This window comes from Diabrotica virgifera, chromosome 6 (assembly GCF_917563875.1).
Source record: "Diabrotica virgifera virgifera chromosome 6, PGI_DIABVI_V3a".
Lineage (NCBI taxonomy): Eukaryota > Metazoa > Arthropoda > Insecta > Coleoptera > Chrysomelidae > Diabrotica > Diabrotica virgifera.
In genome coordinates this window covers 144,733,011-144,760,490 of record NC_065448.1, presented here as the reverse complement: position 1 = coordinate 144,760,490, position 27,480 = coordinate 144,733,011, and the positions used below count along the sequence as shown (strand labels likewise).

At 31.0% G+C, this 27,480-nt stretch overlaps 1 protein-coding gene across 2 annotated transcripts in view; it reads left to right on the top strand.

Annotated features, from left to right (window-relative positions):
• Positions 1 to 10,987: 10,987 nt before the first annotated feature.
• The window catches only part of LOC126886907 (DNA damage-regulated autophagy modulator protein 1-like), a 110,952-nt gene continuing 94,459 nt past the window's right edge, over positions 10,988 to 27,480 (top strand). The window contains exon 1 of one of the 2 annotated variants that reach the window (XM_050654059.1): positions 10,988 to 11,375. In XM_050654059.1, the coding sequence (XP_050510016.1) occupies positions 11,305 to 11,375 (71 nt within the window). In that variant the 5' untranslated portion in view covers positions 10,988 to 11,304. The remainder of the gene's footprint in view (positions 11,376 to 27,480) is intronic. The other variant, XM_050654058.1, reaches the window with a different exon arrangement.

Here is a 27,480-nt window from a genome sequence, read left to right as displayed (position 1 = left end):
TAAAAAAATTTTGGAGCATAAATTTTAACGCTATCAACATGTTCGGGGGCTCATTTGATAGATATTTTTAAGTACTTTGACAAATGTTTAATAAGTTTATGTTATAAAATGCATCAATGTTCCGTTATTTCAGCTTGAATACTTAGAGTTTTTTACTCGCCGAACAAAATATACATTCAATTACCTATAACTCACTTTTAGTTAACATTAAAAGGTTTTTCTAGTACAAGGTTTATTTAATTTTTTATTAGCTTTTATTTTGATAATTATAACTTTTTTGTAAAAACTTACACTTTTTCAGTTATTGATGAAAAATTGGTTAAAGGCATGCATTTTTCTCAAGAAAAATTAAAATCTTTGATCTTTAATAACTTAAAAAGTTTTGATTTATTTTAATAACTTTATATAACAAATTTTGCTTGAAATTTGTCCCTCTGTCGAATTATGGGGTTATTTTTAATAAAATAATTTTCACCCCCGATAAGGGGTGGCATCCACCCCCAGGGTAAAAGCGCAAGTTGGCACCATGTCACCTTTGTTCCTTGAGATATCCTCTAACCACTCACCAATTTTCATGCAAATCGATGGAGGTTCAACGAAATCGGAGGTAATAGCTCATATCCACCTTCAGTGACTCCACTATATGGGATACACGTGTCTATGTTTAAATACAAATTCGACAGAAAATGGAAATGTTAAAAAAGTGGAGATGACCCCTTTTTATAATGACCGATTCAATTAAAATTCAATTCAAAGAATACTATTTATAAGCATATTTTTCGTAACTTTCTTTCTTTCTGTGACACGGGATAAATATTCGAAGTACCTTAAAATAATCACTTAATTAATTCATAATATAAATTATTAACACAATACGAGAAAATGCTCAGAATATCAATTAATTAGCCTAATGAGCCACACTCGTAAGATTTTCCTAAGAATACTTCACAACAGAATTAGACGCAAATGCGAAGAAGATCTCGAAGATACCCAATTTGGTTTTAGAAATGCTTTGGGAACCAGGGAGGCTCTTTTTGCGCTTAATATCCTATTAAAAAAATGCCGTGACCAAAGAAAATATGTATTTGCATGTTGCCTGGACTTCGAAAGTCATTCGATTAATTCCAGCATGTAAAATTAATGCAAATAACTTACTGAAAAATATCGGAATAGATAACAAGGATATTCGTGTCATTAAACATTTGTACTGGAATCAAACTGCTATGGTAAAAATTGGAGATAACTATGCCGATGAAATGTCCATACAATGAGGAGTCAGACAAGGTTGCATTTCTGCAGTTGAGAGACAGCCATATAAAAAAAAATCAACGGGAAACTACTTAATGTGCTGAGTGATGAGATATGCAGACGATACAGTAATTCTGTCAGATAATATTGAAGGTCTTCAAATTCTGCTTGATCGTATTTACGAGGTAGGAGAAGAAATGGGCATTAAAATAAACTCAAACAAAACCAAATTTTTAGTGTTTAGTCGTGACCCACATTCCGATGCAAAGCTTCAATTAAACGGAGTCCAAGTTGAGAAAGTTCACAAAATGACATATTTGGGAACTGTGATAACGGACCAACAACATCCAGGCATAGAAATAAAACGTAGAATAGCAATGACTAAAACTACTTTTATGAAAATTAAGTAATTTCTTTGCAATAATCATCTCAGTTTAGAACTAAGACAAAGAATGGTTAAGTGCTATGTTTGGTCCGTACTTTTGTATAGTGCAGAAGTGTGGACGCTAAAAGTATCGATTATGAACAGAATTGAAGCATTGGAAATGTGGATTCATAGACGGATGCTGAAGATACCCTGGACAGCAAGAAAAACTAATGAAGAAGTACTAAGGAAGGTCAACAAAGATAGAGGACTGCTAAAGACTGTTAAACATCGAAAAATGTCTTATCTGGGACATATAGTGAGGGGAAGTCGATATAAAATATTACAACTGATCCTTAAAGGCAAAATAGAGGGCCGTAGAGGTGTAGGAAGAAAACAAGTTTCTTGGTTAAAAAACATTCGTAAATGGACTCAGATATCAAATGCAGGACAATTATTCCATATTGCATAAGATCGAGAAGCCTTCGCAATGGTGATCGCCAACGTGAGGTAATTCTGATATGGCACGTGAAGAAGGAGAATAAATTATTAATGACAAGAAGCAGAAAAATAATCTAGAAAAAAATAAATCAAATATGCAATTTATTTTTTAATAAGTGGTTTGTTTGCAAAAAAATAATAATTTTGAAAAAATGGACTATTTTTTCGAATCTAGGAATTTTAAAAAAATAATTATTGTTATACTGTTCAGAATATTTGGAACACGTTGTGTGATAATAGAGTGATGGTTAATGTTATTGTACATTATAGACCAGGACATTTAGAATAAAGTACACCGGAATAAATCGATTTTTCAATACATAGGGGAGTGCAATTAGAACGAAAATGTGCATTGTTTCGGAAAAATTCAAACAAGCTTATATTTTTCTAAAACTTTTTTGTTAGTTTATATACATGTTAAAGTAAAAAGTTCTACTCGCAGATTTGGCCGCTAATTGTTTATTAATTGTTTAAACAATAACAATTGTTTTGTATAAATAATTATAAAAATATCGTTGAAATCATCATTTTACCTTGATCAAATATGTTTCTATTTTGTTTTTGATTATGCTGAATCCGAATATGGCACTGCAATTTGAAAGTTCTTATACAGAAGCTCTTATACAGTGTGTCTGCGTAGCTAGGAACCACATGGAAAACTTTTTTATTATCAATTTTACGAAAAAAAGTTATTCTAAGTAAAATGCTCTGGATAGTCAAATATCTAAAACTCAACCATCAGATATCAAATTTTATCAATTTTATACGAGTTATGTCAAAAATATGAATTTCGTTAAAGAGTAAAGTACCTTTATATTCCAGAATGCCCAGAATACTATTATGAAAAGTTGTTTGAAATTATAAACTATGTCTAAATATACAGTTACATCATTCTAATCGAAAAAAAAAATTCAATTTTTTCTCAAATTACGGATACTCATCATCATTTTATTACAATAATGATAACTATTTTATTATCACTTTTACGAAAAAAAGTTATTCTTCATAAAATGCTCTCCCTGGTCTAAAATCTAAGATACAACCATCAGATATCCAACTTTTCTAATTTTATACGAGGTATGTAAAAAATTAGTATTTTTCTTAAGGGTTAAGTGCCTTTATTATTCACAATATTTTAATTAGAAGGATGTAATTGAACACTAAAACAATTTTTTTAATTCCAAACTTTTTTCTTAATAACAATTTTCGATATTGTAAAATGTAAAGGTACTTTACTCTTGAGTGAATTTCATATTTTTTGACATACCTCGTATAACATTAATTAAATTTGATATTTGATGATTGCATCTTAGATTATATTATACGATGCAGAGTATTTTATAAAGAATACCTTTTTTTCGTAAAACTGATAATAAAAAAGTTATCAATAGGTTCCAAGTTACGCAGACATACTGTATAAGAGCTAAAAAAAAATTGTTTGCTAACATTTATTATTGTCGAAGCTTATTATTAAATGTATTTTAGGTAAGTTTTACAGAAAAAAGTTTTGATCACTTTGTATAGACATTTTTTTATCTGGTAATTTTCGGTTTTTGTATTACATTTTTGTTATCTTTCGTAATTTTCTTAGAAAGAAATAGTTTATTTCATTTCTAATGTAAAATAATTTAGTGAATTTTAAAGATTACATCCTAAGCGTTAAAAAAGCACTTATAAAACTGTAATAGATTTGTACAAACTTTAGTAATACCGTCTTAAAATGGTGGTAATTCTATAAAACTACGAGGATTTCAAAAATTACATTTTTTGAGACGTCATATCATTTGAATTAAATTTTTTAGATTTTTTTTTGAATGAAACATCATTTAGTAAGATGCTTGAAAGGTAAGTTGTGCAAAATTGAGAGTTTTATAAGAAAAATTGTATTAGTTACACATTTTTAAATCATTTTTAAACAAAATTCATGTAAGGCTCACTTTCCACCCACACCGTACTTATGCCCATACATTTTATTTCTTTCTATTATAACCATAAGATAGCTTAAATATTCTTCTCTTATGTTAAATTTGTAAAATTTCATTTGATTCATTAGTTAAAGAATTACATTACAATAACTCAACCGTGCAGTTCGCCGTACGTTAGTTTACAGTGCGCCAATGTTTGTGAGAAGGGTGACTTTAGCTGTAAAAATAAAAAATTAAAGAAGTTACAGATTTAATGTTAGAAAATTCTTTATATAAGATTTTTTGTGTAAAATTTTCTGAATTTGTCAATGGTCAAGTCAGTTTTTTTCTAAAATTTATATTTTCGGAGTTATTTAAAAAAACATCTAATTTCGTAGTTAATTTGTTTAATAAAAAATGAAGCACCCACTTCTCGAGTAGAACTTTTTGATATGTTGTTTATTAAACATTTCTTAATGAAATTACAAAAAGTTCTATCTTGTTTGATTTTTTCCGAAGTGCAAATCTATATGCACTCCCCTAACAGCACCTGTTGACTTTCAACTTTTTGCATTGTGTTCGGAAGGATATAGGCAATTGATTATGTATTTTAGAAAGGAACTACAACGTTAACGGGGTTTTATTGTTTCATATAGTCAATGGACCTCTAAATATAAAACACCCGTAAAATGCTACCATTTAAAGGGGTGCGTTTTTGAGAAAGGGGTGAATTAGTCCCTAGACACAGGGCGAATTAGGGTGAGTTCTATGCACTTTTGGTACAAACACATCTACAGGAAAATTGTTCCAGGTTAAATTTACTATCCAAACATCACATTTTAAAGTCAAAAATATTTTTTTACAAAAATATATTCAAAAGAAAAGCAAGAAAAAAAACACAAAAGGTAGCAATTTTCCTTTTTGGTCTATAACTTTTTTCCACAGAGATATAGGTATAGGCATTGCTTCACAGAAAAAAAACTTCCATCCTTACTATTTAAAATGACGTTTAGTAAAAGTCTCTATGATTTATAGTTTCCAAAATATGATTTTTCAAATTTCGCCACTCACAGCGATTTTGGCCCATTTTCGTTGTTACTTCTCAAACATTGTTCTGTAACTTTTTTCTACATAGCGTTAGGTATATGCAATGTTACATTTAATACGAAGAAAAGTCAATTACCTTTTTAATATGGTCTATTTTAAAAGGCACTGTAACTATTTTTAAGCAAGATATGCTTGTTCAAAATTTTATAGTATTATAATATTATATAAAGTATACTTTTAATGATTTTTGATATATTTTACGATTATTTTAAAATTTCTCATTATGACTTTTTTTATTGTATATGTAGGTGCTTATTTCCTTTGCTTCAAAATTGTGTATCGTAAAAAATTCTGGGACTATTTTTAAACAAGATATGCTTTTTCAAAAGGTGATATATAGACATGCAATAGGTCCCATTAAGTTGGAACCATATGGAAAACTTTTTTATTATTAACTTTATAAAAAAAATTATTCTTTATAAAATGCTCTGCATAGTCTAAAACATCTGATGCAACCATCAGATATAAAATTTTATCAATAGTGTACGAGGTATGTTAAAAAATATGAATTTCGCTCAAGAGTAAAGTACCTTTATATTTCATAATATCGAAAAGTGTTATTAAAAAAAGTTATTTGGAATTAAAAATTATGTTCTAATATGCAATCATATTTTTCTAATTGAAAAAAATAAAAAAAAATTAAAATTTTTCTCAAACTACAGATACTCTTGGATAGCCTACGGATATCTTGTTTAAAAATTGTCCAAGGATTTTTTGCAATACATCATTTTAAAGTAAACAAAATAAGCTTTTTTTATTCCACCATGAAGATACCTAAATGTACAAGAAAAAAGTCATAATGAGAAATTTATAAAATAATCATTAAAAATATTAAAAATCATTAAAAGTATGAAACATTGAAAAAACATAACTTGCTTAAAACGTGCCATATAACCTTATACAGTAGACAATTTTAAAGGTAATTGACTTCTCTTTCTACTAAATGTACCATTACATATACCTAGAAATGCGTAGGAAAAAGTTACAGAACAATGTTTGCGAAATAATGGGGAAAATTGATCAAAACTGCTGTGAGCGTCGAAATTTAAAAAATCCTGTTTCGTAAACTATAAATCTTAGAGAATTTTACCAAACTTCATTTTAAAGAGGAAGGATGGAAGTTATTTTTCGCTAAAGCAATGCCTATACCTATATACCTGTGGAAAAATGTTACGTTTTCTTTTGAATATATTTTTGTAAAAATAAATATTTTTAATGTTAAAATATGATATTTCGATTGTAAATTTAACCTGGAACAATTTTCCTGTAGACGTGTTTGTACTAAAAGTGTATATAACTCACCCTAATTCACCATATGCCTAGGGACTAATTCACCACTTTCTTAAAAACGCACCCATTTAAATGGTAGCACTCCGCGGTTTTTTCTAATCTAGAGGTCCATTGATCATATGAGACAATAAAATCCCGTTAACGTTGTAGTTCCTTTTAGCTCTCTTATTTTGAACATAATCAATAGCCTAATAGTAGGATAAAAGTCTACAGTGGAAAAATGGCTGGAAATGCAAAATTTTGTTTCCTAGTGGCAAGATTTTGTTTCTAAGTGGTGTTGGGTTTTTCACTGAACATGAATACGACATCAGAAATGACCCCCAGGAGAACCTGATGCGCAGGGTCACTGCTAAGGCAAGCCATCTTCTGGGGTTTCAGAGGTTTTCGGCACTAAATTGATGCATGAAGACGAATACGTCATCAAAACCAACCAGGAGAACCCATTTCAAAAATTTTTCGGCACTAAATTAATGCAAACAGATTACTCAGGGGTTTTTGAGGTTGCTGCTATGCAAAAGAAATATTTATTGGTTATTCACTGAAACCAAGAGTGCAACGCTTTTAAGGTTATATGGTTTACTTAAGAGACGAAGATCAGTTAAACGTCAAGTTGGCTGAAAGATAGCGTCTCAGAAATTATCAAGTCTAAAAATCTAGACCTAGCTAAATTTATGCACACAGTGGATGGGCTAATACAACATATAAGAAGATCTTATTTACAATTCAGGCATGGCATGAGCAAATGGGCATGCCTTAAATGCTGGAAAACAATGGGTTATCTTTCCTACGGATGCCGATGACACAGAACGCAGGCCTACCTAACATAATGAGAAAGGTATTTTGATACTGTTTTACAGTGCATGTAAAAATTGTTTAAGCAGAAAATGCTCCAACTTTACCGTTCTAAATGCTGATAAGAGTGGAACTAGCGGAGACGAAAGAATTTTTCGATGAAGACGAAAATTAATGCGATAAACCATAAATATGTCAATTATTTGTTATAAATGTAAAATGTCATCTAAAATTCTAAAATATCCAAATAGTCCATTCTTTCACGGTTTTAGCTGTAAATTTTAAAGAACCGCTTGGATTGACATGAAATTTGGCACACGCATAGCTAACATGTCAAAGAAAAAAAATGATATGGTGCCGATGTGTGCTTTTGCCCTGGGGGTGAGTTTCACCCCATCTCGGTGGTGAAAAAAATATATATCCAAGATAAGTCCCGAAATGGATAAACTGACTAATTTTAAGCAACTTTTGTTCTATAGAGGTTTTTCACCAAATCAATACTTTTCGAGTTATTTGCAAGTAAATATGTTCATTTTTCAACAAAATAACCACGTTTTTAGACGGTTTTTCGCAAATAAGTCAAAACGTAAGCATTTTGCCGAAAAAAATATTCTTAGCAAAACTATAGCCTATAAAAAAGTGAAAAAACGGTGTATATATTAGGTCTCTATACCTAGCAAAAACAGAGTTATAGCTAATGAAAAATAGGTTCATATTCGAAAAATTCCAAATAGAATAATTCAATGTGAAATATAAAAATAACGAAGCATTCTTGGGAAAAACACATTAAAACTTTTTTAAAGTATTTAAAAAAAGCTTTATTTTTGTTTTTATAAAAAATATCTAGCATAGAACGTAAGCAAGTTACGCTCAAAATAAAGTTGGTCCCATTTGTTTTGGCAAAAAAAAATCAGGAAGATCACCCCCTAATTACCAACTTACATGAAATTAATCGTTACCGCTTCACAACTTACTTTACTTATGTTGTGTTTAATATGATCTGTAAGTTTCATCGATTCAAAGTGCTTATTTTTGAAAAATTTGGTTTTAAAGCAAAATTTAAAAAAATTTTTATTCCAAAAATGTTTTTTTCAAAATAACTTAAAAATTGTTAGAGATACCAAAAATTTTAAACAATTAAAAAAGCCGGCTTTACTTTTCTGAATATTTTGTATTTTTTATTTTTCTGTAAGACAAAAATTGGTTAAGATTCGGTGTTTCCAAATTTGCATACACTCGTGATAAGTGACTCGTTCAAGCCCTTTTAACTACAGCTCTGTCAAAAATAAAGACTTTGAACCGATGAAACTTACCGATCATATGACCAATACATAAGAGAGTAAAAAACTTGTGAAGTGGTAACAACTAAGTTCATTTGAAATGCTAATTAGGGGGTGATTTTCCCGATTTCTTACCAAAAAAAAGGGACTAACTTTATTTTGAGCGTAACTTGTTTAATTTTGATGCTAAAAAATTAAAAAAAAACAAAAATAAGCATTTTTTAAACACTTTAAAAAGTTAAAATGAGTTTTCTCCAAAAAAGTGCTTCATTTTTTGGTTATGGCACGTTAAAATATTCGATTTGGAATTTGATGAATATGAACCTATTTTTCATTAGCTATAACTGTGCTTCTACTAGGTACCTAATATATACACCATGTTTTTCACTTTTTTTACTTGCTATATTTTTGGTAAGAATTTTTTTTTCGATCAAATAATTACTTTTTGAGTTATTTGCGAAAAGCCGTCTGAAAACGTGGTTATTTTGTAGAAAAATTAACATATTCTCTCGCAAATAATCGAAAAGTATTAACTTAATGAAAAAACTTTATAAAACAAAAGTTGCTTAGAATTAGTCATTTTATCCATTTCCGGACTTATTTCGAACATATATTTTTCACCAACAAAAGGGGGTGAAACTCACCCCTAGGGCAAAAGCACACATCGGCACAACATCACTTTTTTCCTTGACTTGTTAGATATGTGTATGCCAAATTTCATGTCAATCCAAGCGGCTGTTTAAAATTTAGAGGTTTTGCAATATTTTACCTTTAAAGAACGTACTAAAATTATTCATTGAAAAAAAAAAATAGATTTTAAGAACAAACGATATTAATTATTATATTCTTTTTTATTTGTATCGGCCCTGGATCAAATACACTCCAGAGACATCAACCTACGTCATAAGCGTACTCAGCAAACCCAAAAAGCCCAGAGTAGTCTATTTGCATCAATTTAGTGTCAGAAAGCCTTGAAATTCCAGAAGATGACGTGAATGGAAGTCAACCTGGGCACTGGTTGCTCCAAGGGTTGGTTTTAATGTTATATTTGCATTCAGAGACCCCAAAACGCCCGAAGTAATCTGTTTGCATCAATTTAGTGCTGAAATTACTCGAAACTTCAGAAGATGACGTGCCTTAGGAATGGCCCTGGGAACCAGGTGATTTAGAGGTCAATTATGAGGGCGTATTCATTTTCAGCGACCACAAAAACCCTCGAGTAAGAAAATATGGCCCTTAATATACCGATTTTAGCAGGTTTATACTTTTTTGGATGCATTTTATGCACTGTAAATGGTAAGTGAGAACGAAAAAAGCCCTCTTCAGTTTACTAGTTCTCGCCAAAAAATACTACGACCAACAAAAAGATATATTTATATGCTTTAAATACTTCAAAAAAGCATTTGATGAGTAAGACACGACCTATTATTAGAACGTTTGCCAGAAGTCGGTTTAGATGGAAAGGGATCAAATTACTAAAATACTTGTACCGGAGCCAAAACGCCAGAGTTAGGATCGAAGGTTGTACATCCGCAGAAGTAGAAATTAGAAGGGGAGCTAGAAAAGGATGTGTTCTATCACCCCTGCTGTTTAATCCTTACTCCAAGTTTCTATTTAAAGAGGCACTGGAAGATTTCAAGGACGGTGTCCAAGGACGGCGATGCAACAGCATCAGATACGTCGATGATACGGTGTTGATTGCGGATTCCGACTTGCGTCTACACCGACTCATCGACAAGACCAACTCGACCTGTAAGCAATATTGGTACGAAAATAAACCAATAAAATAACCAAAGTGATGTCAATCCGAAAAACCAAAACGTACTTCAACCTTGCAAAATAAATGGCCACATTTTGGAACCGGTCAATAGATTTAAGTGCCTGAGATGTTGGATCGATAGCAGCCCAATTCCTGATCTAGAAATTAGGTCGAGAATAGTACAGACCTGAGAATCCTCAAAATTTCATGGATATGCATACCTCAAACGAAGAAGTGCTGCATAGAATAGACAAGGAAAGACAACTTTTCAACGCAGTGAAAGTTAGAAAAACATATGCTCAATTTATAGTGAAAAGAAAGATCGAGTGAAAGAGATGAGTAGGAAGGAAAAGACTATGGTCACTCAGAAACATCCGACAATGGGCAGCGGTAAATTTTGAACAGCTTATAAGAACAGCTGAAGACAGAGAAGAGTTTGCAATTGTAGTAGCCAACCTCCATTGAGAAGAGCACTAAGAAGAAGAAGAAACGATAAGTAAGGGAGTCGGTAAGTGTTGTATTAAAAAATCGATCTATTTTTTTCCAATTGACCTGGTCTATTAAAACGTAGATATATTTAATTTGTAATATTTTACCTTACAAATAAATTATAAATACACACGTTTAGTTAATTTTCTTATAACAAGATAAGATTTAATTGTATTAACGTGGAAAATAAACGATTCCCAATATCAAGTTGAAAAACCATAGTAACGCAATGTATACAATATAAAATATTATGACATGAATAAAGGTGATTTACCTATTTTTCTACGAGAATAAAATTTTCCTTTTAAATCAAGAGTGTAATATTCCTTATCTGACCTCTGTCGGATATCCGACCGATTAATTCACAAACAATAATTTTAAACATATAGGTAACTCCAAACGAAGAATATTAGAAAACCATTAAAAAATGATTTGAATCGTTAGGTTAAATATTCCACAGGTTTAAAAAATATGTATACTAGAATTTATCAATTTTCAATAAGTTAATGTGCTTGCAGTAGTCATCCTGGTGAAATTTATTAGCAAAACCCAATCTGAGAAAGAACAGCAATGGCATTTACAAAAATATATATATTTCCAATTTTATTTGGCATCTGGATTCCCCTGACAGTTTTTATAACGTAAGTATATATCAAACTATTCTTCTTTATAAGATACTTCTAGCTATGTTAATGATATTTTGTATTTTTAATTTGACAATTTAAACTGCCATTTTAAAAATTAGTCACATAACAAATACCTACTCTTGTAACATTTTAGTTAGGTTGAATGTTACATTCTATAATACTTCTAGCTTTATATATTTTTCTAGCTTTATATTCTATAATACTTCCATGTACTGAAATATTTTTAAAGATTTAAAAAATATAAAAATAGTGACATTTCTAACAATTTATATGTGATGTAAGATTTAACCTACAATAAATAAATGTGCCACTTCAATATGTATGTAATCGTCATTTCATCGTCTATTTCGTTTGTGTCTTCTTATTTTCTTCTTCTTTTTGTGAAGACTTGACTCTGTGCCTCCACTAAGTTGTCGTTCCATTGTTTTCGTTGTCTTTCCGCTGATCGTCTTCCTATTGGCAACCGTATCTCGCCATCCTTACTACCCTATTTTTTGTTGTCTTACTCTTCTGTCTCTTACCCAGTGATTAATGTTGTCCACCTTGCATTTCCGTCGTATGTCCCATAGTTTCTATCCCGTAGTGTCTTACCATCGATTTTTCAAAGGGTTTTCATCTCTGCTTTTCTAGCATTATTTTTGTCCTTTCTTTATCTTGTTTCTGCCGCGTATGTCATTATTGGTCTGATGACTCTTTTGTAAATTCTGCCTGTCACTTCTTTTCCGATGTTTTTATTTCTCCATATTGTTTCATTCACGCAACCTGTGGCTTTGTTTGCTTTATTCACTTGATCTTCTGTTGCGAGCTTTCCTTAGCTAGATAGTGTAATAAGCCTTGGGCCCACATATAAAATTATTATTTTTGACCACACCGTCGAAACTTTTGTACTTGTTATTTGGGAGGAGTCGGACAAATTTGAAGCTTGATGCATTATGGTAGTGGGGCGTTTGTCTGTTAAGCTGTCACGAAGTTGTCAATTTTATGCAAGAAAAAATTTATAGTATTCTTGTTCTCATGATCATTTTTCAGTGCGTCATTAATTATGACGTCACATACTGTATTGGGTGTGTCGAGACTTATTTCATGTAATTATTGACGAATCTGACAGATGCCAGAATCGTACTTCGCCATAGGTGAAAAGCTTGTGGAATTAAACTAATAAGTAATTTAGGAATCATATTGGTTAGTAATAGCAGTCTGATTTTTGCATGAGAGTTTAATGAAAGGGTAACAAATCAATTGGAAGTTCTGTCGGACAAAATAATAATATTTATCTCTAGATTTGATTTTTACACAAAGGGGAATAAAATTAAAAAGTAAACAATATTGTTAATTAAATTTATAAATATGGAAACATTAAAAAATGACACAAAACTATCCATAAACTGTGTTATTATCTTCTTCTCTAGGTGCTGTCTCCGCTTCAAAAGTTGGCAATCATCAGAGCGATCTTTATTTCTGAAACCGCGGCTCTAAATAATTCATTGTTATTACATCCAAACCAGTTCCTAAGGTTCTTCAGCCATGAGTTACGTCTCCTTACTATGGATCTTTTTTTTGCATAATGACCTGGAGTATTAGATATACGTCTCTCATTACATGTCCCATATATCTCAGTTTTCTTCTTATTTGTTAGTTCTTCTCGTTCCCTATGCGTAAGTCTCATTACCTCCACGTTGGCTATTCTATCTACTCATGAGATTTTTAGCATTTTTCGGTACATCTCGAATGTCTCTAGTCTCCTCACGCCAATGACTAACTTTTAACGAACTAAATTCTAAACCAAAACACAAAATAATGCACAAAAACATTGTGAAACACAAGGGAAGTCGAATTCGAAATTTCAAAATGACAGGTACACAAAATACTGACCTGAATAATAACCATCACTTGACTCTTTGACACTTCTAAAAAATGGCCAAAATGGACGAAGTTTTCGTCAAATGTTCGTAACACGAGTATTTGATTGGCTAGAAAAAACGCGCATTCTAAATATCAACGAATCAAACGTAGGTTAGGAATAGACATCTTATGTATATAACCATTGTAATGCTGCATTATTTTTGTGTTTAATCACGGAGCTACCGCTTTTTCCGTCTCATCTAACTTAATGCATTAGAGAGAAATCGAAAAACTGTGACGCACTGAAAAATGATCATGAGAACAAGAATAGTCCATTGAAATGTTACATTTAGGGTTGCATTTCTTAGAGGAGTCAATTTTATTTTTTTAATGTGTAAGGGGGTTCAGTAGTACCTTAAGTTCAAGTTTTTGGGGTCGCCGCCCTTGTCCCCCGGCCGCCATCTTGGAAAAAGGGATGCAAAGGGATCTCGCGCGGTATCTCCTAAATTAGCAACCATACAGAAAATTTAATTACAAATAAACTGTAGGAAATTAAATTTTCTACAATTTTATATGTACTACTTTTTATCGTCAAGTGACCAAAAAAAAGATAAGAGAAAGTTTTGCAAGAAGTTTCCTTTTGGAGGTTATAACTTTTTTTCCGTTCATTTTACAATAAAATAACATTATAGCGATTTTATAGAGGATTTTTCAACGAACAATTTCCACCATAAAGTGGTTAAATTTTATTTACTTATCTAGGTTTTACAGCGCTCCAAACTTAACCAGATTCTCGAATTCTCGTAGGAATATAATAAAAACAAAACCTTGGGCTTACTTTTCTGTCTATATAGGTATTTATTTATTATGATTTTAATATTCCTATTTTATTATTAAGCTATTTTTGACCCTTTTACCGGCCACATATGAGGTAGAGTCTGGAGGCGCGTTTTTTTGTGTGGTATCCTTGATAGGCCTAATCCACGGACAAAATAATATTATTTATTATTATATGTTGGAAAAAATCTATCATAGTTATTATTTTTTCATTTTTTTCGATGGTCCAGGCTGCGAGTCAAGAAAGATTTGAATCAGTATCCGAGGTGAATTTTTGTGGTACAATGAGAGTTAGAGTTGGCGTCATTGTCAGTAATTCATCTACCAATATATTTTCTTCAATAATTAATGTTGATATGTCCACGATGTTGCTGCAACTTTCACCACCACGAAAGAGGCACACTACTGAACATTAGAGGTCTGCTTTTCGGCAACCACATGTTTCCATTGCATCTGCTAAAGATGAATTTCATAAGCTTGGGGGTACTGGAGGCTTGGAAGTTTGGATTAAGTGAGAAGTGAGAAGAGATTAAATTCATTTTTTGTCACTATTTTAGCGAATCGTTTGTATCTCAGAGTTTCCAGAGAATCGTCTTTATGTCCGCCATATAAAGAGACGAAAAACGTTCACCGACAACAGTGAGTGAAGATGGCTCGACTTTCCTACTGACAAATAATTTTCCCTAGAGTTTCTAACAAATAAAATAACCACCACTTATGATGCGCTCTTACAAAAAACACAAAATGCTTATCTTATCACAAAAATATAAATTTTACCCACAAGACTCTCAATAGTATAAAACTCAAAATACTTTTCACAATTTTTAATACGACTGCACGTGATATAGGTAGCACAACTCTAAGAATAAGTTAAAAGTAGAGGGGGGCCGACTACTGTGCCACCTAGGATAAATTATAATACTAAAGGTAATATCAAGCAGATATTCAGTCCGATACGGAAGAAAAATGGCGTAATTGCAAATTTTGTCAATTCCTGTTTGCTGCGCAATTAACTTCTAAAGTACTATATAAAGATGATACAAAAAGACCGAACTGTAAAAATGTGCTGAGCCACTATAGGGTAGTTGCGTGTGGTTGCGTCGTTACTGAAATACGAGCTATGTTAGATTTTTTTTCAGATGCATAATGACGCAACTGTAGATAGGGTTGAAAATGGGGCGATTAAATTAAGATAATGAAATTCGAACCAATGTCGCTGAAAATAAAAACCATCGTTGTCAAAAAACAAACGCCACACCGAGGCTCCTGGACGATTACTGATTACTCTTCATTTAATCCCTATTTTAAATATTTAAAAATCGTTTTTTGTTTTTCTGAAGAATTTTGCATTTTACGGTTCCATTCTTCTTCTGGAGCGGCGAATTTGTCCTTAAACAACTTCTTGGGCATTTTCTATATATGTTTAGGGTTCTAAGTTTTATAGTGGGCAGAAAGGTCAAAAATAGATTATTAATAGCATAGGAATGTTAAGATCATAATAAATTGTATGAATATAAAAATATTAAGATAGAAAACTAGGCCTAACGTTTTGTTTTATTGTAACCCTATGAGCATTCCAGAATCTGATCAAGTTTGGAGCGCTGTGAAACCTAGATGTATTAATAGACTTAAACACCTTTATAGTGGAAATTGTTCGCTGAAGAATCCTCTACAAAATTGCTATAATATTATTTTTGTTGTAAAATGAACTACAAAAAAGTTATAACCTCCAAAAGGAAATTTGTTAAACAATTTTTACTTATTTTTGTTTATATCTTTTTTGTTGGTCACTTGACCATAAAAAGGAATAGAAACAAAATTGTAGAAAATTGAATTTGCTACATTTGACGTTTAATTAGATTTTCGGTGGGGTTGGTAGTTTACGAGATATAGCGCGAAACCCCTTTGCACCCGTTTTCCAAGATGGTGGCCGGGGGACAAGGGTCGTGACCCCACAAACTTGAACTTAAGCTTCTACTTATCCCCCCTACACATTAAAAAAATTAAATAGACTCCTCTAACAAATGCAAGGTATGGAATAAAAAATTGAACATTTCAATGGACTATAACCACATTGGTCATTTTATTTTAATCAATGGTTTTTATCATATTTATAAACAGCGAAATCAATTTTTCGGACAAAAATATTGGGCCATATGAGGCGTCGGCCAAGCTAAATATGTCAAATTTATGAAAATAATAAATTTATTACCACATGGCTAATTTTAAAAGAGTCTACCATAAAACCTTTTTACAATAATGTGGTATCCTTGTCGGACAATTTTCACGGGGCATATGCGCAGTCGGATGCGCCGAAGATGTCAATTTCTTGGAATTTTTTTATTTACAACCATTTTTCCGACAAAAATAGGAGGTTATAATTAAATTATATTCTAAATAAAAAAATCTAAGTGTCCGACAAAAATATTGGGGCAAACCGACGGTCGGACAAAAAATTGAATTTTGATTAGTAAACTATACTTTTAAACTATGCTGGGTTCGTGCATCCCTTATCGTCACAACCATTTTTCCGACAAAAGTAGTAGGTTACCAGTAATTATTATATTCTTAAACAAAAAATGTAATTGTCTGACAAAAATGTTGGGGCAAACCAACAGAAAATTTAATTATTTTGGGTTACCGACGTCCTTAAGGGGAGGCATTGTCAAAAAAATGTTTAAAACAGTTTTTCTCGGTTACTTTTGAATCGATTTAGCTGAAATCTGGTACACATACTAAGTACAATTAAAAGGGCGTGACGTAGAGTTGTACCCAGAATTTTCCAAAAAAATTTCCGACAAAACAAAAGGGAAAATTTTGGAAATTTTTTTGAAAATTTTGGAAAAATAACTCTACGTCACGCCCTTATAAATGTTGTAAGGAGTATTTCTACAAATTTTCAGCTTGATCTATGTTGAGCTAACCGAGAAAAATTGTTTTTAGTTCGCTTTAGCCTGACCTTAAACTATATGGGACGAGTTGAGTTCACTCCCAAAATATGAATATTACTTGACTCCGTGAAAGGTAATGTTTGAATTCACTCCCAGGCGATTTAAAGCTGTCATTAGTATAAGTAATTAAAAATCTGGACACTGTTGACAAATCATTGCAACTTTGCAACAATGCAAATTTGCGATCATTCAAGAAAACAAAGTTTCATTGTTATGTTCTTGTTAATATTTGGTCAATAAGTTTCGTTGAATAAATAAATAAGAGTAAAGATGAAATTGCTATAACTGCCCCGCTTACTTTTTTTTACAAATTTGTTATTATTTTTTTCATGAAATAAGTTTATCTTACTACTCTCTAAACCTAACACTGTTTCATCTTCTGGTTGAATTGCAATAAGATCTATGGCAAAGCATTCTCACACATCCTCTGCTTTGAGAAATGGTAAACCAAATGTTTGTTCCAACATGAACTTTTGGACGGTCCAGAAACCGTTACGAAACTACTTGTACCGTTTGTTGTGCGCATGTTCGTAATTGTATGGCCCAGTTATCGTCCCATGACGGTAATTTGGGAACCGATGTTGGAACGGTTATCCGACTGATGAGAGGAATTTTTTCCTTTACATGCATGATAACTGATTTATCTATCATTATCATTTGTCATTTTTGTTGGTGACAGCTTATGTGCTTTAAAGGCTCAAAATATTTAAAGAATTAAATACTAGTGCGCAATTCAGTCCAAACAGCACATGCATTTGCCCGATTACTAAAATGATCATCACGAAACCGTCACCGAACGATCACAATTCTTGTTGGAACAGTGGGAAGGACGATCCGACGACGATCATATTTTTGTTGGAACGGATTTTGTTTACTGCGCAGGAGCGTTACCGTTTCGTGACGGTTCTCGGTCGTGTTGGAACAAACCTTTAAGTAAGATATTTAGTAATATCTGTTACTGCACCAATTTTGACCCAATTGAAACAGGCATCCCTTAAGTTCAGTGTCTGGAAAAATTTCTCGAATTGCTTTATGCATACTTGCCTCAAAAGCTGTTGTTATAATTTTGGGAAAACTGTTGACTGGTTATAGATTCATATACTTCTTTTAAATATTCGAAAGCTAACATAATATATGAAGTTGCATTTTTGTATTTTAGAAAAAAGGAAACGAGAGGAATATAATGCTCATTTCTGAAACCGTAAACAGTCAATAGTTGTAAAAAAAAATCTTGGACAATATTCAAAAGTTCCGTCAACATAAAATGTCGGTATTTGTCTTAGAGCCAAAAAATTGCTTTCACACGAGGACACGATTATATGATTATTATCGTCACTTTTTAGAAGAATAAGTTCCCTCCTATTAATTTTTATTTCTGCGAAATTTAATAACGTATGGAATTCACTAATGTTTTAGGGGGCTTAGCTGCAATTTGAGACCTAGCAACATACCTGTTATGTCTAATTTTATAAAAATTTTAAAAATTACTTTTTTTTAAATTGTACCAAAAAGTCCCATTATTTTTGTCCGACAACTGATCCAATATGCATTACACATGTAAAAAACAGTACAAAATAAATATGACATCTGTGGTAATAAATAAAAAAATTCCAGGTAATTGACACCTTTGGCGCATCCGACTGCGCATAAGCCCCGTGAAAATTGTCCGACAAGGTCACCACATTATTGTAAAAAGGTTCTATGGTAGATTCTTTTAAAATTAACCATGTGGTAATAAATTTATTATTTTTTTAGGGCCGCGTTTAGGTCAATTGCCGCCCTAGGCAATTCTCTAGTAGCCGCCCTTCAAACATGTACCATTTTTGCGAAAAAAAATGCAAGCAGAATTTTTTATTTAGGGAGCGTTCAAGTATTATGTAACACGATTTTTGAAGATTTTTGACCCCCCTCCCCCCCCCCTACGTAACGCAATTTTTAAAGATTTTTGACCCGTCTCCCAATTTGCGTTACGTAATACTTGAACGGTCCCTTAAATAAGAAATGTATTGTTTGGAAATGTATTAAAATGAGGAACATAGAATTTATAAAAAATAATATTTTACACAAGTGAGAAGAACAAAAATCACACTGATCACAGTATGGTATGAATTCACTTTTGACCAGTGAAAATAAACACAGAATGTTTTACATAAAAATGAAAAATTATGATTATGTATAATTTGCAATTTGCACTATACTCTGGGCTAATTAGCAAAATTCATGGAAAAGTTATTTACCAGCAATTTTATTGCTGGAATCGAATTATAAGATCCTATATATTAATAATATAGGTATGCAAAGTCCGCAGATAGTGTGCTACTTTTTTTATAAACAAAATAGCGCCGACAAATCGTATTTTTTTCAATTATTGCTCTATAACTCCGAAGATTTTAACTTTACAACAAAAACATTCAAATAAAAATTCACCGCAATTAAATTCTGCATAGAGATGTGTTTTTCACGATTTGCTCCGACGAAAATTTTCCTCGGAAAATGCGGGTTTTCCTAACAAAAACTATAATTTTCAAATAAAGTTTTAGGTAAGTAATTATTAATCAATAATTAAATAACTTAGTGACATCAAAGATTTCTTGGTATAGATTGTAATTCCAGAAGCCGGTGAAAATTAAACGAAATATTTTAGCCACAATTCAATTGTTAATTAACAATTTACGATCGCAATAATAACCAAAATAATCATGATATATTGATCAAACTTATAAAGATTATAAAGATGAGATGCTTGTTTAATATTTTATCGACAAAATATAAATTTTTCTTTTTTTTCCATAATCTTTAAATTTTGAAAAAAAATATAAGTTATAATACCCTGTTCTAATTAGTAAAGTACAAAGAAAGGTTATTTACCAGCAATTTTATTGCTTTAATCGAATTATAAGATCCTATATATTATTAATATAGGTATGCAAAGTCCACAGATAGTGTGCTACTTTTTTTATAAACAAAATGGCGCCGACAAATCGTATTTTTTTCAATTATTACTCTATAACTCCGAAGATTTTAACTTTACAACAAAAACACTCAAATAAAAATTCACCACAATTAAATTCTGCATAGAGATATGTTTTTCACGATTTGCTCCGACGAAAATTTTCCTCGGAAAATGCGGGTTTTCCTAACAAAAACTATAATTTTCAAATAAAGTTTTAGGTAAATAATTATTAATTAGGAGTTAGTGATAGATAGAGAGAATTATTAATCAATAATTAAATAACTTAGTGACATCAAAGCTTTCTTGGTATAGATTGTAATTCCATAAGCCGGTGAAAATTAAACGAATATTTTAGCAACAATTCAATTGTTAATTAAAAATTTACGATCGCAATAATAACCAAAATAATCATGATACATTGATCAAACTTATAAAGATTATAAAGATGAGATGTTTATTTAATATTTTATCGACAAAAGATAAATTTTTCTTTTTTTTCCATAATCTTTAAATTTTGAAAAAAAATATAAGTTATAATACCCTGTTCTAATTAGTAAAGTACAAAGAAAGGTTATTTACCAGCAATTTTATTGCTTTAATCGAATTATAAGATCCTATATATTATTAATATAGGTATGCAAAGTCCACAGATAGTGTGCTAATTTTTTTATAAACAAAATGGCGCCGACAAATCTTATTTTTTTAAATTATTGCTCTATAACTCCGAAGATTTTAACTTTACACCAAAAACACTCAAATAAAAATTCACCCCAATTTAATTCTACATAGAGGCATGTTTTTCTGATTTGCTCTGACGAAAATTTTCCTCGGAAAATGTGGGTTTTCCCAACAAAATCTCGAATTTTCAAATAAATTTTTTGGGCCAGTAATTATTTATCAATAATTATATAGCTTGGTGAAATAAAAGCTTTCTTGGTATAGATTATAAATTCAGAAGCCGGTGAAAATGAATCGAATATTTTAGCAACAATTCAATTGTTAATTAACAATTTACAGTCGCAATAACAACCAAAATAATCATGAGACATTGATCAAACTTAGAAAGATTATAAAGGTGTGATGCCTATTTAATATTTTGTTGACAAAATATAAATTTTTAATTTTTTTGCATATTCTTTAAATGTTTAAAAAAATTGTTATAAACAAATTAACATTTCTTAGAAATTCTTTATTATATTCTAATTTTAAAAAATACTTAAAATGCGTATTTCATAGGTCTTGAAAATGAATGCTTTAAAAAAAATTTCCAACCATTTGCAAAAAAGTTATGAAGCAGCAAAATAAATATACGATTTCTCCATTATTTATAATTTGTTTTAATTGTTTCAAAGCTTAAAAGTGAGTCTATGGTACAATCTAATTACTCACAAAGAATGACAAAAATTAGTGCAATGGTTATATTTTAATCAAAGATTAAAAATACTTTTTTTTGTAATTTTTAGCGCGAAAGTAGGCTTGATACAGAGCCGGAGATAAAATGTTCACACGCTTAACTCGCGCGAGTTGTGTATGTGGGCGGGTAGCTACGGTACTGTATTATTCTACTTTCGCGCGTGTAAATTACAAAAAATAAATTTATAATCTTTAATTAAAATATAACCATTAAACTGATAATCGATATTTTTTTTATAAATAATTAGCTTGTACTTTAAACTCACTTCTACGCTTTGAAAGAATTAACAAAAATTATAAACACCGTAGTAATCGTACGTTTACTTTGCTGTTTCATAACTTTTTCGAAAATGGTTGCAAAAAATTTTAGATATTTGAAATGCGCATTTTAGCTATTTTTTAAAATTATAATATAATAAAAACTTTCTGAAAAACGTTAATTTGTTTATAACTATTTTTTTTAACATTTAAAGATTATGCAAAAAAATAAAAAATTTATATTTTGTCGACAAAATGTTAAATAGGCATCTCATCTTTATAAGATTTCAAAGTTTGATCAGTGTATCATAATTATTTTGGTTATTATTGCGACCGTAAATTATTAATTAACAATTGAATTGTTGCTAAAATATTCGTTTAATTTTAACCAGCTTCTGGAACTATAATCTAAACCAAGAAGGCTTTTAAGTCACCAAATTATTTAATCATTGGTAAATAATTACTTATCTAAAACTTTATTTGAAAATTAAAGATTTTGTTGGAAAAACCCACATTTTCCGAGGAAAATTTTCGTCGGAGCAGATCGGGACAAACACGTCTCTATGCAGAATTTAATCACGGTGAATTTTTATTTGAGTGTTTTTTTGTAAAGTTAAAATCTTCGGAGTTATAGAACAATAATTGAAAAAAACACGATTTTCGGGCGCCATTTTGTTTATAAAAAAAGTAGCACACTATCTGAGGACTTTGCATACCTATATTATTAATATATAGGATCTTATAATTCGATTCCAGCAATAAAATTGCCGGTAAATAACTTTTCCCAAAAATGGCCTATTCTCCGATAATCAGCCCAGACTACTAGTATAAGATAGGAATGTGTTGCGATAGCAGTAGCCGTTATTTTTTAACTGTTATTTCACTGAAGCTATTTCACACTGTTACATCATTTTCATAACAACTGAAATATTCAGGTAGCTGACTACTTTTTTAATTATTGTAGACCTATTATATAGGAAGAAAACCTACCCGTGTCCTGTCTAGAGTTCACGTCCGTTTTTTTAATTATTAAAAATTTAATTTGTATGTAATTTCTACATACATTACATATATGCAATTTTATTATAAATGATTAATTAATAAAGGGTCTACTTTGTTTAAACATTTCTTGAAAAAATTATTTTTTTCCAAATACCTATTTTCTTAATCATATGATTATAGTATGGTATAACTAGATCCAAACCCAGACATCCAAAGTGAAAGTTATCCTCCAGCACCAAATTGTTCTATATGGTCTACATAATGTTCAGAAAAAAGTCACACCATTTTGAGCGTCGGGTTTGGGGGGAAGAGGGGGGAGAAATCGGTAAATTCCTAGTTTTTTAAGTTTTTCGTCAATATTTCTAAAACTAAGCGGTTTAGCATGAACAACCTTCTATACAAAAATGTTCTACATTAAATTTGAAACAAAAAAGGTCCGCTGCATAATCCGTCTAAAATGAACGGCTTCAAAGTTATGGAGGAAGTATAGTATAATTGGTCCAAAAAAGGCCTAACCCAGACATTAAAAGTAAAAGTTTTCCTCCAACACCAAATTGTTCTATATGGTCCAGATATTATTCAGTAAAAACTCCCGTTTGGGGGGTAAATAGAGGAGAAATCGGTAAATTAGTAGTTTTTTATGTTTTTCGTCAATATTTCTAAAAATATGCTTTAATGTTCTATACAAAAATGTTCTACATTAAATTTAAAACAAAAAAGTTCCTATACATAATTGTTATAAAATCAACGATTCTACAGTTACGGAGGGTGAAAAGTGGAAGTTTTCGATACTTTTTATAGTTTTTGAGCAATTTATAATATTTTTACTGATTGAAATAAATTTTCTTTAACAGGATTTGCTATTTCAGTGGCCGATGGTATGTTAGTGATAATCCCTTGAAGAATTAAACGTCAACCTCACCACCCAAAATCATCTTCAATTGCCCAAAAAATATAAAAAGTATCGAAAACCTCCACATTTCACCCTCCGTAACTCTGGAACCATTGATTTTATAACAATTAAGGATAGGACCATTTTTGTTTTAAATTTTATGTAGAACGTTTTTGTATATAACATTGTTTACGCTTAAACATAGTTTTAGAAATATTGACGAAAAACGTAAAGAAATAACTAATTTACCGACTTCTCCCCCATCTCCCCCCCAAACCGGACGCTCAAAATGGTGTAACTTTTTACTGAACAATATGTGGATCATATAGAACAATTTGGTGTTGGAGGAAAACTTTTAATTGGGATGTCTAGGTTAGGCCTTTTTTTGGACCAATTATACTATACTACCTCCATAACTTTGGAATCGTTCATTTTAGAAGGATTATGTATAGCACATTTTTTATTTCAAATTTATTGTAGAACATTTTTGTATAAAATGTTGTTCATGCTAAACCTGATAGTTTTAGAAATATTGACGAAAAACGTAAAAAACTACGAATTTACCGACTTCTCCCTTCTCCCCCTCTCCCCCCCAAACCCGACGCTCAAATAGTGTAACTTTTTTCTGAACATTATATGGACGATATAGAACAATTTGGTGTTCGAGGATAACTTTCACTTTGGATGTCTGGGTTATGTCATTTTTTGAATCAATTCTATCATACTATTAATGATCATAGAAAAAGTTAAAGTATATTTTAATAAATAAATTATTTTTATTAAATAATAATTGATTGAACATAATTTATTCATTAAAATATACCTTAACTTTTTCTATGATTAATGATGATAGTATCATTACAAAAAATGGATTTTTGAGAAAATATTATTTCTTTAAAAATTATTTAAAAAATTAGACTGTTTATTAATTATTAAATATCTAGACAAATGGCATATTTGTAATTTACACAAAAGTACATACAAATTAAAAGAAGAAATATCAAAATTCATTGAGTAGATCCCAAGATATAGAAAATGGTAGTAGTTTTAAGTTGCTTTTTTAGTTTTTGAACTCGTGCATTTTTCGGCTCCCGCCAGGTAGCTGACAACTATTTTAATTGTTGACCTATAGGATGAAAACGTACATGTTTCCTGCCTAGAGTTCGCGTTCGTTTTTTAATTATTAAAAATTTAGTGCAATCAACGCAGAAGCTCCCCCTTCACTTACTATGACTAATCATCATTTGAACTACATTTTTAAAAATTCGAGTAAAATATCATCTCTCCGAATACCTATGTAAGAAGATGTTTTCTACGGACAAAATTTTTAAAGTTATTGTAAATGTTTATATTTTGTATAATGTTTATAGTTTGTATTTTTTACTATATTAGATAATTTTTTATCTTTTCTTAATACATTTTGATAGGATCACTTTTCTACTTTCATTTGGCATACGCAGAATTGTCATATCTTCATTATTTTCTGTCATTTGTTATTGCAAAACAAAGGTCTCTGGGATAAACAAATAGAACACCTAACTTTTAAACTAATTAATGGATCGGTCTCAAATTTTGGGAGTTTGTTATGTACCCCAATACCCAACTTTGAGTAAAGCGAAACATTACAGTTCTAAGTTAGTTTTAGGAAAACTTATTAATAAATAACGATTTTCAGTTATTTTGCAGTTTACGAAGCTACAAATTAACTTTTTGACTTTCAAAAATCGTCATTTTGAAGGTTTTCAATGTTCTAAAAAAATAAATTTTGTAATTTTATGTCAACTATTTAGCTTTTTAATTGAATGCAAAAATGGAAAAAATCGCGTTGATTGCGCCAAATTGTTAATAATAAAAAAACACGAACTCTAGGCAGGAAACATGATGGTTTTCATCCTATAGGTCAAGTCCACAATAACTAAAATGTAGTCAGCTACCTTGATATTAATTTCATTGTCCCGAACATGGTCTATTTCTTGCTTATTTCCCTGGCTGGAGTATTATATAATTGCGACGACACGAATATTATCTCCTTGTAATAATTCAGTTTGAAAATCCCAACTCTAACTCGATTTCCTACTGGTAATCTTTAGTTTCTGCAATATGTGCAATATTGATGTGATCAGTCAATTCACCGTCTTTGCGGAGCTTCTGGCGGCCCAATAATCACTAAATTTATGACTTCCGTTTATTTGGATGAATAGTGTTAGGTTTAAGATAACAGAATGCTATGTTTTGTTTTATTTTTGATATGAATGCAATTTCTTTTATTTAGAAACGAACGCCCACTTCTATTTCATTGATGGATGAATTATGAATATACATATTTGTTATTCGATTTTAATTTTTAAATACAAATATTTTTTGTACAGTATTTTTGCCGCCCCAGGGGCGTCATTTGATAGGGTTAGGGGAGGCAGTTGCCCCCTCCCCTGAAACTGAAAATGACTGAAATTTACAAAAAATACTTTCAGTTTTCATCATTACATCATATAATATAATGTATTGTATATTATATAATGCTTGCCCCCCATCAAAATTTCAAGCCCCTGTGCCGCCCTCTCACAATTTGCCGCCCTAGGCAGCTGCCTATATTGCCTAATGGATAAAGCAGCCCTGGTTGGCCCAAGGCCTATAACGCCTAGATATTTAAATTCCATGACTTTTTCTATATCTGACACTCCAGCTCTGATTTACACCTTAGTAGATTTGCTGTTAAAATCATGCATTTCGTGTAGTTTGGGGAAATTAACATGTTCAATTTTCTAGCGGTTATATTATATATTAAATTGGTGCCACATACGTTGTAAATCATCTTTACTTAGTGTGCATAGCAGATTATTTTAAGTTGTTTTTCTCCCATTTGGTGTTCTTATTTTTTTTATTACTTCATCCATGATCAGGTTGAATAATACAGGACCCAGGGAGTCTCCCTGTCTTATTGCTATTGCTCATGCCTATTGCCCGCTTAATTTGGGTCAGTTAGTTCTTCATCTACTTTTACTTTTATTGTGTTGTTCTGTTGGAAATTTTTGATCGTTTTAATTATTCCTAGAGGTACCTCTCTTGCGTACGATTTGACAGGGTCAAATGCCTTCTTAAGATTCACGAAACATAAGTATGCCCGTTTGTTTTATTCTAATGATTTCTCTTGAACTTGCCTCATTATAAATATAGCGTCAGTGCGCGATCTTCCCGACCTAAAAGCTTGTTATTCTTCTGCTAATGTTATAATTTTACTCAGATTGTTTTTTATCACTTTGGTCGTTAATTTTAGTGTTGTGTGTAGTAAATTAGTTCCTCTGTAATTCTATGGGTCCGACTTTTCTCCCTTTTTGAAGAGAGATATTAGAATGCTTGATCTCCATTTTTCTGGTATTCTGTTTTTTTCTATCATTTTTTGGGTTAGTTTTAATAGTTGTTTGGTCAGATCTTGTCCTCCGTACTTTAGAAGTTCATTCGATATTTTGTCCTCTCCTGGTGATTTTATAATTATTAATTTCATTCCTTAGCTGTGCTTCTTCAATGTTTATTTCTTCGTTTGTTGTCACTTCAGGTGTTGGTCGTTCGTTATCGTCACCTTTAGCAAATAGAGATCTAAAATAGTGTGCCCAAGTTTCCTTCTAAATAGATTTCGTTTTTATTAGTTCGTTCATCTCTCTTCTTGTCCTCTGTTCATTCTCCATATTTTCTTTTGTGTTCTGTTGAAGTCGTATTACATCTGTACTGATAAGCTCTCCCAGTGTTGCCTTTTTATTTATCTGACTAAAGTGTTCGTTTCGTTTCTGATTCGTTGATGGTGGTTGTATGCCTTTTGTGTTTATTTTATTCTGTATTGCTGAAAATGTCAACCGTTCCATTTTAAAAATGAGTAGCATAATAACTCTTGTAAAATTTTAGGTTGGATGTTTCATTGTAGTACATTCTATAATATTTAGAATATGTCTAAAAAGA